The 16,246-nt window shown below is 39.1% G+C and overlaps 1 protein-coding gene across 9 annotated transcripts in view; it reads left to right on the top strand.

Moving 5' to 3' along the window:
• Positions 1-16,246, top strand: part of Hepacam2 (HEPACAM family member 2) — a 41,234-nt gene that overhangs the window by 5,728 nt on the left and 19,260 nt on the right. For 4 of the 9 annotated variants that reach the window (NM_178899.5, XM_017321287.2, XM_006504960.2 and 1 more), the window contains exons 2-3: positions 5,319-5,672; positions 9,021-9,305. In NM_178899.5, the coding sequence (NP_849230.1) occupies positions 5,319-5,672; positions 9,021-9,305 (639 nt within the window). Of the gene's footprint in view, positions 1-5,108; positions 5,193-5,318; positions 5,673-9,020; positions 9,306-16,246 lie in introns of those variants that run through there. The other 5 variants (XM_030255044.1, XM_006504958.3, XM_030255043.1 and 2 more) reach the window with 2 other exon arrangements.

Below are 16,246 nucleotides of genomic sequence, written 5' to 3'. Positions count from 1 at the left end.
TTAAGAAATCTCTAAAGTGAAGTTATTGCTGTATTTTTGTTTACCAGTTTATGATTGATATTTTCCATGTTTCTCTGGGTTGCTGTTAGTACGTACCTTACAGGCAGAAGATCTTAACAGCTCTCTTAACCCAGGAAGTACTGGTCAATCTAGTAAAACCAAACTTCTCATGAGTATACGGCTGTTGGGATATCAAAAGAAAATTAAAATTCTATTATTATTTCTACCATTTCTTTCTTAAAGTTTATCTGCTCACACAGAGAGAAGCTGTAGAAAGCCTTATTCTTTTATGTTTTCTCATGCAACTAGAAGAACACTTAAAGTTTTTCAAATGGCACAACTTGTTTTTCTAAATTAGTAAACGACTGAGCTAGAAAACATGGGTGTGTTATACATCTATAGCAAGAAACGGGGATATGGAAGAGTGTGTGCTTCTAAAATACACGGGAAGCATGTTACCTGTTTACTCTCCGAGTCTCACAATGGCTCATCATATCAGGGCGTCCAAGCATTTCCTAGTCGGAAGATTTTTAGGTGCGATATAAGGAAACTCATTCCTTGCTGACACTTGTTACCTATAAATTGTCTCATAAAAATAACACAGGCACTGGTGGGTGATAGCTAACAACTTTAACCCCACAAGTTGGAAAGCAGAGGCAAATAGATCTCTGTGGTGTTTAGACCAGTCTGTTCTACATACCAGCCAGGACCTCATAGTGACAGCCTGTCAATAATGACAAAATAATATTAATATTAATTAATAATTATGATATAATTATATAATATAATTAGTTAATAAAAATGACATAGGCAATCTCCAGGAAAAGTAATATATAACAGAAAGATATACTATACCTCTCACTGTGGTGTGCATTTAAAAAACAACCCACATCATATTTGGTGAAGAATTTTTCATTTTATATTAAGGCACTGAATACATTCAGAAATATCTTTGGCAGTATGTTATTTAAAACATAAATCTATGATTCATTCTCTTAAACAGCCCAATGTTTCCGCATTTATGTGGTGATTGTAAATGTCATAGAAATGCTGGTCCTTTCACTCAGTGTGGTGATGCACACCCCTGACTCCTGCATTTAGGATGCCGAGGAAGGAGAACTCTATATTCCAGGCAAGAAAAAGCACATTAGCGAGGTCTATTTAGCAACTTGTGTCTCAAGATAATTTTTCTACTAACACAGTTTACTTATTTTCTTGGGGCAAAGGTCAGAGGTCTCTTCCTCCCAAGGGCTGGGATTAAAGTTGTGTGTCACCATACCAGATCTACTAACGTAATGTTATTTCTCTCCAGACTGCAGTATTTGCTGTTATATTTGGTGTTTTATGAAATAAAGTTTTCTCCTCATAACCTATTTAGATTTGCTAAATTACCCTGCCCTAGCTGAGAGCCCGCATTCAAATCAAGATGCAGAAATCAGTAACGTTTCCATTCTAGAGATAGTGTTACCCCGTTGTAATGCAGTGCCTAGCAACCATTTCCAGCATATTGATGAAAACTCCAACCAATCTTTTCCAATGACAATTGTATAGAATAAATTATAGAGAAACAGAAGAGCAAGAACCTCTTCAACAAGTTCCCCAAATGAAAAACAAAACCAAAAACTGATTGGACAAAATGATATTTAACCCTGCTTCAGTCTAGCAGGGACTCCTAGGATAAGATGGGGAATGTCTTAAATGCACAAGTATGTCACTGACAAAGCTGCTCCATGCCAGAAGCAACCACTTCATTTTACGTCAGCAGCCATGCAACTCTTTCCAATGCATTCTCAAAGTGATGATGTAATTCCCACCATTGCCCCTTGATTGCTTGGTAACAAGTGCAGAATTGCCAATTTGTTAGCATACATCCAGGGACTGACAACTTAATATGTGGACTAAATACTGAAACTCGCTATTTCAAAGTCCTTTGATCCCTCCCTCTTGAAATGTAAGTAGTGGCTACTCTGAAAAAAGTACCTCAGGGCATCAAGCACCTGAACAATTAGTGATCTGAGAGACATTCTAGGCTTCAATCTAGTGTTGCACTCTTTTCTCACAGGAGACAAAGAGCAGAGACATAAATGCCCTGCTCACCCAAAACCACATTTACAGACTAAACACAAGACAAGTATGCTTCCTTTGCTAAGAATTCACATTTCCAGCTTTAGCAAAACATCAAATAAAAATATTCTCTTTGCAAGTTTAGAAAATGCACACCATCCTGACCATGTTCATTTTGGGGCAATTTGCAAGTGATGCATCTAAGAGTTACTGGTGAACATAGTTGCAAAAGGAGTCTAACATCAGACATGAACCCCGACACTGGGCTAGAAGATATTTTCATAAGCAACATGGTGAAAGTTATGTTTTTCATGCCTTAAGATTAGAAACAATGAACTATAAACTAGTTTTTATTTCTTGCTTATCAAGAAACGTTGTATCTATAATTTCAATTAAAGACACAGGTGCCATTTTTATTTGTTCAGAAAACACACATCCAAGGAGGACCGTTCTCCTATTCCAGCTCCCATCCCAAAGCTCCGCCTTTGTCTGAGATATCACTCATCTTAAGACATTGCTTTGCTCACTGTCTTCCTTATTTTTTCCTACAGGTTCCTTGCAGAATCCACGGCTCTTTTGCTTCAAGTAACCCAACACTTTAGATATTCCAGCATCCATTGTCCTCTTTTATTTTGAACCTCTCAAGTTAGGAGGACTCTAAGTTTAACTTTCTTCAACTGGCCATACAGAAACAAATCATGCACATTGTAATGCTTGGAGAGGGATGTAAAACTGAAGTGTTTATCCCAGGGTCACATAAAGGCCCAAAAGCATGACTGCACTGCCTGCCTAGCTTCCCACTAGAGAGAGAGACAGAGACAGAGACAGAGACAGAGACAGAGACAGAGACGCAGAGAGATGCAGACAGGAAGGTGGGGAGACAAAGATAGAGAGGAGCGGGAGAGGGAAGGAAGGGAGGGAGAGGAAGAGAGACTGCACTTCATGTTTAGCTTCCCACACTGGAAGAAAAGAGAGATCGTGCACTTACTGTAGATAGAACTTGATTCCTCATGGGATAGGTGGTAACATACTTGAGGTTCTCCATGGAAATCACCATGAAAGACAGGCAGACCTTTGTGTCTTTTCCTTCTTTGTTCCAACTGTCTCCCCTAAGTTGATTTAAACAGAGCTCAAACCCCCCACATTTCCTGGAAACAATGAAAACAGAAAGCAGTTGATCAGGATGACCATTTGATGTGCATAAGGAAACTGAAGCGGAAACACCCTTTGGGTTGATCCAAGTTACCATCTTCTCTCACTCTGCTTCGTTTCACCTGTGGCTATCACTCTTCTGCTCTGTTACTTCCGGTTCTGATGGAGTCATCCCCAGTGTTACAAACTTAATTCCATAGTCTACATTCCTGCCAAGCCCCCGCCCCACTTCTCTCCCTTATAAGGTTAACTTTCTGGACCATTCTTCTTAAAAATCGTTTTAAAACTCATGTGTGTGTGTGTGTGTGTGTGTGTGTGTGTGTGTGTGTGTGTGTGTGTGTGTGTGTTTGTGTGTAGTAGGGAGTTAGTTTTCTGTTCCATGTGAGTCCTGGGGATTGAACTCAGGTTGTCAGGCTTGGTGGCCAGGTACTCTACTCCATCTCACTGGCCTGTGCCATTGTCTTCTCTCTTGGTGTTCAAAAGAGTTTACATTTAAATTCCACACGTTACCCAGTTATTCTAAATGTTCCTCTGATGGTGACTTAATACCAACACCACCCAGTTACGAAGTGAAGCAAAAAGCTTCCAGTCAAAGTTCTAAAAATATAATATTCTGAAAGGACTGTTTTCATTGCAAATGGTAATATATTATATTATGTTACATTATGACATCTACAGGATCCAAAGCTAAGAAGCAACATACAAACATAAGACACAGCCATAGCAGTGAGTTCATGGGCCCAAACAACACAGGCACTGCATAAGACTGTACATGAGGAAAGAGCTCCACGCCCCACTTCTCTCCAGATCTCTAGTTGTATCCTAACCAACTTTAGTGTGTTTAACAATGAGAACATGATCACTATATCCATCCAGCATTGCCTTTTGGATGTCTCATGGGCACCTTGAAATGAGTATGCCCTGCACTGACTTTAGATTTCCTCACACCACACCCCAAACAGGTAGTTCTCTGTCTAAGCCCCATGATTTAGCTCCTGTTGCAGCTCTAGTATTCCAGATGACTTCAGTGGAGAGCATGAAGGGAATCTTTGTTCCTCATTGTAAGTGTGTATCCTGCCCTGCATCGTAGCAGCTGATGTGTTAGGTAGCACCAGCCTTTGCACACATTGCTCAGCACCCCCACTCCTCTCTTGCACCATGCCTTAGCACCCCTCCATCTTTTGCCCCATGGCTCAGCAAACCCCACATCTCTTGCACCATGGCTCAGCACACCTCGATCTTTTACCAGCTTTGTTGCAGTCACTCCCTAAGACACTTTAGTGTTCAGTCTGGTCTCCTACCAGCTAGTGTGAGATAAATAAATTAGAAAAGTCATGGCTCTCTTCTGATAGCAAACTCCAGTTACATTTTCATTGTATATAAAGTAAAACTGTCCAAAATTTCTGTGGATTTAAAATCTTGCCCCATTTATCCTGGTTATCAATAGCCTCATATTGCTCTGTGTTTCTCCCCCTCTACTCTGTTATATCCAATCTGGCCAGCCCCTTGCTGTCCCTCAAACACCAATCAGAGTCCTTTGTGAACAAGGGATGTCTGGTTTTAACCAAGTATATAGTTTGCTGTCATATTTACTAAGTTACTAGGAATTAGTATGACTTTGACTACAGACAAGGGAACTTCCAAAAAATGGAATATTAAAGTATTTCAGAAGGCTTTGAAGAAATTTCTTTCAGAGAAGTAATCCCTTAGTATTTAAGGAACTGCATAGTTTCACCAGGATATGACATTGACATGGTCTAATTTCAAATGTGTTTAATGGTTCTGCTGGACTTTAGAGCTCATAATATTTCTCAGTTCTTCTTTTTCTATTATTCTAAAATGATAGTAGATAATCATTTCTGCTTCTTATTTTTGCTTTGACTTTAGGGAAGTCATGCACAGTCAGTGGGTGGAGTGTTTCAAATGCAGAAGCTCTCAGAGACAAATATTTACCTCTACCTGTAACCAGTACTTGAGTAAGTCAGTACTTAGAAGCCGTCTTCTTAGAAAGGGACTACCATCTGACTGAGTTCTCTCTGCAACCGAACCTTTGTATTATGAGATGTGGCTCAGGACACTCACAGTTTTCTTTCCTTTTGTAGCAGGTTCTTGTCTGGGACTGAAGGTGACCGTGCCGTCATACACTGTCCACGGCATCAGGGGACAGGCCCTCTACCTTCCAGTGCACTATGGCTTCCACACTCCAGCATCTGACATCCAGATCATATGGCTGTTTGAAAGATCCCACACAATGCCCAAATACTTGCTAGGCTCCGTTAATAAGTCTGTGGTTCCTGACTTGGAATACCAGCACAAGTTCACCATGATGCCACCCAATGCATCTCTGCTCATCAACCCGCTGCAGTTCACCGATGAGGGCAATTACATCGTGAAGGTCAACATCCAGGGGAATGGAACTCTGTCTGCAAGTCAGAAGATACAAGTCACTGTCGATGGTGAGTCCTCTGTGACAGTATACAGGAGGCTAGGTCAAGAGGCTCAGGATACCAAGCTTCCAGAACGTTAAGGTCCTGGCTCTTGCCACTGTGAAGGAATTAAGTAATTCTCAAAGCCTGCATCATATCATTACCTTGTAAGGCTTTCTGACACTTAATTATAGATGTGTATGAGGAAGGTGTCTGGTCCACAGCATCATATCTTCAGACAATAAGTAAAACATTGTTTTCTTAGGACTTATATAAAGTTGCAAAAGAGTAAGATAAGGACATTTTTATTTTCTCATTTGTACGAGGTATCTTAGGAGGCACCCTGTTTTTAATCACATGAAGATTTATATTTGGTACAATGTTTAAGGGAAGATGAGCCAAGGACTTTATGTAAGGACAATAGAAGTTTATGCAATGTTCTCTGAGGACAAGAGGAGTGAGCTAATTTCCAGGCATTTGTTTTTTTTCTTATTAAGATTTATAAGTGGCATACCTTGAATATACTATGCACTTCTTAATTTTCTGTCTATTCTTTATTTGATAATATTTTTATTTTAGTAAATAGTAAATTGATCCTATTACTTCCTCAGGCCAAGGCTTTGCATACATCACTGACCATTCTGCCTTCCCATTCTGCTGGAAAACCTCATTGGCTGACTTTACAATAAGACTCTAGCTGCTTCCACCCACTCTTTACCACCATCTTGCTCACACCTCTAACTGTATATAAACTTCTATAAATAGCTTGCCCTCTAGTCTCTCTGCTTTTGCTTTTATTCTCCAGCAAACACCTGTCTTAGCTTCTTATCTCACTCAAAATGAGAGTCAAAGTACTAACAATAACATTCAAAGGCCCAGCATACCCAGAACCTATCTGACCCATTCTTCACCTATGTCCATTATATACTGTCCAGGTCACACTGGTTCCTTGCTTTCCTTGAACAGGACAACTCAGGGCCTTTGTTCTCACTCTTCACTCTATCAGGACAAATATCCCAAATATCATTTCCTTTATTTCTCTTAGGCATCATCTCAATTGTCATATCTTTTTAGTCTTCCCTGAACACTCTACAGTCCATATAAAAATATCACCTTATTCACTGTCTCCAATTCTGCTTATTCTCTTTGTTCACTGAGCTTGCCATCCCTGCTAATAGTAACTCTATTTCACTTTTAATTTTCTCTTCCATGACTGGAATATGAGGTCTCCGGGAAGAGAGACATTATCTGTGCTCTTGCTTCTTTCTTCTTGTGTCAGAACTGTTCTGACCATAGCAGACTCAGTAATCCCTAAGCAGTAAGGAGGCAGGTGAGAGACAGAAGAGGCTGTAGGGGATTAAAGACAGCAGCTGGGGAGCCAGTGCCTGCAACGAATTGGAGGGAAAGTGAAGAAATACCTAATAGTAATTTTCACAAAGTTCTCCTGTAACAATTTCTGATACAATTTATAATTTAATTGTAATTTTGAATTTGTTTAGGGAAATGAAACTGTCCCCACCCCCACCCCCTAGATGTAGTAAAGTCTTAACAGTCTTTAAGGATCTAGGCAAAAACCTCAAAAAGGAAACCTCATGTCTGGGTTATTGTTTTAGGCAAGTGTATGATGTGGATGACTATTCTGATGATTGGTTCCCCTCTTACAAGACCATTACCTCGTTGCTTAGTTATCTCAGACCATACACATTCCCACACAGAGATGTGTTTCCGATAGGACCAGTATACACAATTCACTTTTCTCTTTAAAACATAACAACATACGCAAGCTGCTATTGCAAACCCTTTGCTCTTGCTAGGGAAGACAAAGGGTTGAATTAAGTGAACAAACCAAGAAGTGACATCCGCCTAGAAAAAGCCAGATGTCGTCCAGATACTCAGCTCTCCTCCAAGGTGCTTTCAACCTGGTTCTTTCTTATCTTTCATTTGTTTCTAACTCCCTTGGGCTGGAGAATTAGGTTTGTCTGTGCCTTGATACACAGTTTCCATTGTAAGAAAATGTAACCATAACACAAGATAAATTTGCCTGAGAAGAAACATCATACTCAACAGGGCGCTTGATGGGAAATCAAAGCCTAAAGTAGTGGATCCAATCATAGATTGCAGATGTGTTACCTTAGTCCCCATGTGCTCTGTGAGCTTACTTAGATGGAGACTATTAAAATATCTTTATCTACAGAATGTAGAAAAAGAACATTGACAGGTGTAAAGGCCTCTTCTCTTTGTCCTTGAAGGATGTATAACTCTGAGCAAGTAGCTATTTTCTTATATTTTCTTACCACCTATTTGTGTGTGCGCACGTGTGTGTGCCTGTGTGTGTGTGTGTGTGTGTGTGTGTGTGTGTGTAGCCCTGGCTGTCCTAGAATTAGCTTTGTAGACCAGGCTAACCTCAAACTCACAGGGATCCACCTGGGCTGGGATGAAAGTGTCAGCATGTGCCACCCCTGTCCAGCTGTAATGCCAAGTCTTATCCATGTACTCAAAGCTAAAAGCTAGTGAAGAAACATTTGTGTTCTTTTACATTTATCCATTTGCCTACTGCATGCCACATTAATAAAATAAAGCTAATTTCTCATCTCTTAACTTTCTAAAGGGAATTTGTATTGGATTTGTCCTTTATATTTCAAATTTATAAAATCCCAATATATTACATCTTGCTGTCAAATAAACTCAAGTGTTGATTGAAATGTAGACTTTGGTTTGTCAAAGAAACTGTATACATGCCACTCTCCAAAAATGTCGCTACACATTTTTCAAAAGTATCCATCCATGAGCTATATACCAATTATATACCATCCATGAGCTATATAATTTAATTTTCAGATAGTGGATGAAAATTTGAATTTGTCAAATCTCTTCTTGAAAGCTGATTTTGGTATATGTTACAAGTCAAGAAAGGGAAATTTCTGTATTCATTTTGCCTATGAGTGTAGCTTCATGGCAGGCAAGCATGTGCCTACCATGCATGAGCTCTTGGGTTCAGAGAGAGGAAAAGAGATGGAAGCGAGAGATGGGGAGAGATTTGATATTAGAGAAAGTACGATGAATAGAAAAGTGGGGCTCTGGGATTTCAACCACTAACTACATTATATAAAAATTAAGTAGATTAATTGGCAATACTTGAAGAATGAGTTCTAGAATTTGGTTAGCTCTGATGCATAAATATATTTCATATTTTAACCATTTTAAAATTTTTGTGATCTTTTTATAGCCTCTTTAACTGCTACCCAAACCATTTACATTTACAAAATATTAAAATGTTGGAGCTATTTCCCCAGGACTCAATATGGGAAAATCTCCTCAGAGTTTTAATACAGCTCTATAGGTGGAAAAAAAAAAAAACTATGTCTCTTGATATTGCAGATCCTGTCATGAAGCCAATGGTTCAGTTCCATCCTGCTTCTGGGGCTGTTGAGTATGTGGGCAACATTACCTTGACCTGCCAGGTAGAAGGAGGTACCAGGCTGGTTTACCAGTGGCGAAAAAGTGGGAAACCCATTTCCATCAACTCCAGCCACTCTTTTTCTCCCCAAAACAACACCCTTTGGATTGTTCCAGTGACAAAAGAAGACATTGGAAACTACACCTGCCTCGTGTCAAACCCCGTCAGTGAGATGGAAAGTGATATCATTATGCCCACCATATATTGTAAGTAACTTTTTTTTTTCATTTTCGCTATGTCTGTGTTTATGGAAAGTTCTCATGGGCATAGCCATAGGATTTGCTATAGTCATATTACCTAGGCCAGTAGTTCTCAACCTGTGGGTTGCGACCCAACTCTTACACAAGAATCACCTAACAACATTGGAAAACACAAGTATTTACATTATGATTCATAAGCAAAATTATAGTTATGAAGTAGCAAGGAAAATAATTTTATGGTTGGGTCAGGAAGCATCCCACCAGGACCAGTCTTAGGCATCTCCTTATAGATCAATAGTTACTTCTGGATTGTCATTCTCTTCAGTTGCTTTCATTGTTGACATTAAATCTCATAGATGAATAAAATTCATCACACTGTTCAGTTGGTATCATGATTGACTCAATCTCCAAGTAAGCCCCACACTTTTCCTTATTTTCGTATTTTCTGCTTACAACAAAGCCATAACGGTACCTGTAATGTGTTTAACACTCTCTCTCTCTCTTTCTCTCTCTCTCTCTCATCTATTTATATATCTATCTACCTACCTAAAGTGTACATGTACTTGATGTGTGTGTGTGTTTGTGTGTGTGTGTGTTTGTGTGTGTTTAAGGTATGCATATGCCACAGCATGCCTTTGACAGATAGAGGACACCTTTCAAGAGTCAGTTCTCTGTTACCACCATGTAGGTTTTGGAGGGTGAAAACAAAATTGTCAGGCTTGAGAGAAAGCAGCTTGCCCATTGAATCATTTCATCTACCTTCAAATGTGCTTAATATTGTATACAAAGTTTAATGTAATGTGGAGTTTGTGAGCGTCTTAGAACAGTGATGTTTGGAGACTGGGTGACTGCTGTGGGGCTATCCTGGACAACTTGGAGTTCAGAAACTTCCCTGTCCTTTAACAGTGCATACCAGCAGTGACTGTCACAGACCCTGATTTCTTAGGAGAGAAAGGATATGCAAAACAAAGCATATGGAGTAAAATGTCATGGCTATCATAGAGATTTGTAGCACGAAGCATAGCAGAGAGGACTAAGAACTGTGGAATCATAGACCAGGGTTCAAATCCTGTGTCAGCAAGTTTGTCTCTGTACATCACTGTCTTCATGATGATCCCGGAAACCTACTTCATGGAGTCACTGTGGGGACTGACCTGTCCCTGTGTGAAGTGATGGCACACCTGACTGCCCCTAGTCAGTGCTGCAGAGTGGTTTGCCAGTGTTTCATTATAATGATGTCATCCCATGTGAATCCAAAGACTGGTAATGTTGCTTCTTACTAAAGAAAACACTCTCTTCGTAATGTGATGTTTGATTGCATGGGTCTGGCTGAGCAAGTGGAAAGGCCTGGAAAACCGTCCCAAGCACAGAACACAGCAAGAGTCTACACACGAAGAGGAAGTGAAAGTATTTTTTCAGGAACTGAAGTAGAATTCTGTTTACATTATGGTTGTTTTGTTTGATTGCTTGTTGGTTTGTTTTAGAGACAGGGCCTCATTCTATATCTCAGGCTGGCCTGGTACTTCATATGAAATCCAGGCTCAAGCTTAGGGCAACCTCCTTCATCAGTCTCCTGTGTACTGAGAAGCAGGCATGGTACCACAGTACCTGATTTGTATTTAATCTTAATCGTGGCAAATTACTTTTATAGCTGAATTTCTAGCTATGTTTTTAAACAAGCCATTGTGAGAATGAGAATGTTCTGTCTGCCTGTGAAGAAAAGGTAACAGACTGACAAAGAATACAAATGCTGGCTGTGCTGTACGATTGCTGTTGACTGCACCATTCAGAAATGGCTCAGCTCATTTACGTGTGTGTGTGTGTGTGTGTGTGTGTGTGTGTGTGTGTGTATGTGTGTGTGTGTGTTACTAAACAAGTTATTATGACATGAATTAACACTTAAATACAAGTAGCACAAGCCTAAGTATGTGAGTTATATAAACACAGTGAAAAGAAAATATGAACAGGCACACTGAGTCAAAAGAAGGCCATGCCACCAGGACTTCTTTGGCATGGCAATTATCTACTATACGACCTGGAAACACAACCTGGACTCATTAGTAGTTTTTCTTGCAATCACTACTTTAGCCCTGTTTTGTTCCTTGTTTCTGTTTTGCTTCATTTTCTTGGTTTTGGCTAACAAGGTTTAACTAGCATGCATAAAGGTCTTTTGTTGATGTGGCACCAGGTGTTTACAGTAGTCTTTTTCCATGTGCAATGGGAATATTTCCCTTGTCTGAAGTTATTTCCTTGTGCTCCATTTCTTTGTGATTACTCCTCTTTTTTCCCTCATTATCTCCTACTGAAAGATCCATCTCTCCTGCCCTGTTCCGACCTCCTCTGTGCAAAGACAGCATCTTTTGCATGTCTGCCTCTGGTCCTCACTGAGCTAAGTCTTCCTCAACTCTTCTCCACTCATAAGTACCAGTACAACAAACTTTCCTAGGAGCTCCACATTTCTTAAACATCTTTAGTTTTATAGTGCAATACTTGGCACAGTTAGGAACCCAGTTTAACATGACTAAAACGGAAGAGATTATTTTGCTCATACCATGCTTCAGATGATACAGCTCCATGGCCCTGTAGTCAGGCAAGATCAACAAGCGCGGGACTGTCATATTCTAAGATTGTCTCATGTATATACACATCAATGATTTAAAATTCCATCATGAATAATCTATTCTGTTTTCATTGTTTATATGACATTTTCTTCATGCAAATTATCTTTCATTGTTAGAAACATAACAAAAATCTATCAAGATCAATTATATATTCATTGGGTTATGACATCATAATCCAATTATATATTCATTCTGGATTTCACATGAAGTAGCAGGCCAGCGTGGGATATAGGATGCAACTCTGTCTCTAAAACAAACCAACAAACAGACAAAGCAGTCCAATTATATATTCACTGGGTTATGACATCATAATCAAAGACATGGGCGAATACAACGACAATTTAAAAATTCAGCAAATGCTATGTATGGTTTTCAAAATATAAATTTCTGTTGGCTCCAACTGTAAATAATAACCCAATAACCACTCCATCTTGTATGAAAGACATGACTCTGCAGCAGGGAGTTCTCTAAGCGATAGAAACAAAAGGGGAAAACAGGTCATTTACAGTAAATACTTCCCATCTGCTCCCTCGCAGGGTGGCGAGCAGCATCTGATGGAAACTTAGGTACAGTTCCCACCCAGTCATAAATTGTTAAAGAGAACAGATGATATGTGATTTTACAAGTCATTTAGTAAACAGCCATCCCTGAGGGCAGAGTTCATTTTCTTCAAGAGGGTTCTGCCAAAGGCTAGACGGTGAACCGTGCTCCAAAGCCAAATGGGATTATCCATCTGCTTTTATCTGTACCAGAGGTGACTCTAGTTGAGCCATTCTGAATGTCTCCTGCAGAGCTGCCCATTCACTTGAATTATGTGCTATACTCGACCTTAAAATAGAAGAATGTTAAGTCTGAAGTCCTGAAGCACTCACTAGCCAGGGTAGAGAAAATAACATCAGAGCCCCGTCAGGGGAAAAAAGTATGTGTAAGATGAAGTTGTGTGCCTGTGTGTGCTTATGTGTGCAAGAGGAAAACAGAGACACAGAGAGAGACACGGACATGGACATAGAGAGAGGGGCTGAGGGAAGAACCAAAGAAGTAGGATAAAAGGAGGTAGAAAAGAAGATTGGAAAACAGGGAGATGCAATTAGAGAAAGACATGATTATACAGATGTTGGGTCTCTAAGAAAATACAGATAACTTTTCATTTCTGGGCTTCTCTAGTTTGTGAATTTTTTTGCAACCAACATGCCATTTTTTATAATCCGAGAGAATATAAATTTTATAAAATCTTACCAGAAATAATGAACTCAGCTGCCTCAAAGTGTTAGTGTCCAGGATCTGAAAGAAATGCTTGACAGGGAGGCTGCCTAGAGCAATGTGAGAGTGACTCTGGGAGCCAGAAATGGCATGTCTAAGACAGAGAGAAAAGATGATGCCAGCCATGAAGGCCAACAAACAAGTAAGAAGCAAAGCCAACAAACCTGTGAGGAGAGAAGGCTGCACAGTCAGAGACTCTTCTTTCAACATATGTTTTATTTAAAACTGGTTATATTATTAAATCATTGACCTCACTCACGAAGCTCTAAATTAGGACTTCTTATGTAGAATCAACCCACTCTCCAAGTTGAGAGAAATTCTGCCTATGGGAATAATCAAATATGTTGTAAGATCCAAAGGGGAGCTGTGGAGAAGGTCAGTGCACTCTGAAAAGCACCACAGTCATTTATGTGTGAGATCCATTATACAGCAACTTGTTTCTATAGGTGTGCTTTTAATGCTGGAGACCAGTTGGAGGAAAGATGGGGATCTAGACTTAAAGTCCTTAATTTTATGATCACTTTTCTGTTCTCTTTCAAATCCCTGCTGCCCTGCTCTGAAATGCCTCTAGAGTTTTAGATATTCTGTGCTTCCAAGACACAGATTTTTTTTTTCATTGCTTTCCTTGTATGTGAAGCAGTCAGTGCCTCTGGCTTGCTGTCTGCTATCTCTTCAGTACCTGCAACCTGAAGAAAGAAGGCCCTTCTGCAGTATAGAGCAGAACAAGTCCTGGGAACCAATTTCCCCTCCCCCAACATCCCATTTTTGCCACAATGCCTAGAACAGTATTATGTATAAGTACATTTTAATGCTGATTTTTTTCTGAGCCAGTAAGAGCAACTTTTCGTTCCTGATACACTGCTCACTGCTCAACAGAGCTCAGAAAAACAGGCCAAGCTTCTCTATCTGTAGCTCCTTGTCACAGTGGCTTCTCCTGAGACTATATCATAGCCTGAAATGAGATTGCAGTGTCACTCACAGAGCGGGCATCCAGGCTTCCCCATTGTCACCATCTATCTCCAGCTCCTGATTGCTTTGAGTTTAAAGGGACAGCCAGCACTCTGCATGCATGCATTTTACATCAACAGATCCAGCCAAAGTCAAATGGAAAATATTTTAAAACTTGTACATGTACTAAACATACATGTTTTTAATATCATCATCTCCCAGGGAATGAAGCATAAAAATACATTGCATTTGGTATCATAAATAATCCAATGACTGTTTAAAATTTACAGGGGGACATATGTCCATAATATACAAATACTGCACCATTTTTGTAGGGGACTTGCACATCTACAGATTTGCTTATCTTGAGTGGGGTCTGGACTCAATTGCTCAGGACACCAATGACTGACTCATTCAGCTTCTAGGCTTTCTTTCTGATCGTAGGTTCACTCATGTAAACAGTAATATAATGCTGTGGTGATACTTCACATTTTCCCATGTTCTTACAAAGAAAGCACTTCAATAGCTAAATACAATATATAAAGTGGTGTCTCCAATTTCTGCAATGAAACTTGACTCCACACTGGTAGATGGATCAGGAAATGATGGGACCATGGAGGATCGCTCTGGGGATTAACAGAAAGAATTTTACAACAAAGAATTTTGTTATAATTTTAAGGAATTCTGTCATAATCTCAAATGCATCCTTAATTTTGGCAGTCAGCTACCCCATATTTTTACATTAAAAGATAAAGAGGTCTAAAATGTTTAAGTAACTTCTAAAGAGCAACTCATGATTGACAAAAATGTGTTACCCTAAAGTCCAGTTCATTCATCACATGGTTACACATTTAGAAAGTTATTAGCAACTTTTAAAAAGAAAATGAAAGCACTGAATGTTTTATCCTGTTTGTAAATTCCTTGACAATGCAAATTGTTTGTTTTTCATGTACTAAATACATTATAATATTTATAATTATATTATTCCCCATTTTTCCTACCTCCCATCTCTCCAATGCACCTTCTTGATCCTTCTCAAATTTATGGCCTCTTTTTTAAATTGTCACAAATATACACATAAATCTCTAAATATACAAACACAACTTATTTTACTTATAGGCTCTCAAACATTTGTTGATTAAATGGTTGTTTGACCAATTACATAATTGCGTAACGAGACAATAATTTATCATTAAAAACAATACTGTTAGCCAACGATATACTGAAATAGAAAAATTATGTAGCATAAACTTTGTTGCTTTACATGTCTCAATACAGCTGCCTAATCACTATGTGACTATAGGAAAATACCTTTAAAATACTATCATGAGAATAATAACACCTGTCTCATGAGTTGCTTTCAAGATCAAATGTAGGCTATATGCCTGATTACATTGTGTCCCTTCCCATGACAAGTGTTTACTAAATGAAAAGTGAATATAGTCATGCCTCAAATGACTTAAACGAGAGAAGAAACATTGTATCTGGGAAATATTTTTAATATTTTTCTTATTCTCTACAAGAAGTCATAGGGACTGCCTTGGGTGTGGAAATGTGGAAAAGTGGTCAAATAGCCATGGACATATAGCTTTTTGATTTTTCAATGGATATCTGCTAATGAAATGTATGTATGTTCATGCATGCGTGCATGTGTGTGTGTGTGTGTGTGTGTGTGTGTGTGTGTGTGTGTGTGTGTGCATATTCCAAAAGGAATCTGAGGCTTATAGGGACTTTTTAATCTGTTAAAATATGAAACACCTCTATACCTATTTGTACAAATCTCTGTTCCTTCCGAAACTGTCTTCAATAAATATTTACATTGACCTGGAATTGAGAAGAAAAACAGGCACTTCTCCAAGTATGGTTGCTAAGAACATCGTATTTATATGTTGTTAAAATATTTTAAAGTGTAAATCCTATTCCAGAAAGACTGAGGTTGCCTAGCAACAGTGTGAATTTCTCAGCAGGACACTGCAAAGCTTAGCCCCACACTGAGGATACAGTGCCTGTAAATCTGCAAACTAAGTATCAGGCTCTAACTATTAGAAATATGTTCAATTAAGTAGTTTCAACTTTGGGGAATCTCATCACTAATTGGGGCTTTAAATGAGGACCTAT

The sequence above is a fragment of the Mus musculus genome, chromosome 6 (genome assembly GCF_000001635.26).
Source record: "Mus musculus strain C57BL/6J chromosome 6, GRCm38.p6 C57BL/6J".
Lineage (NCBI taxonomy): Eukaryota > Metazoa > Chordata > Mammalia > Rodentia > Muridae > Mus > Mus musculus.
This window is presented reverse-complemented; position numbering and strand designations above follow the sequence as displayed.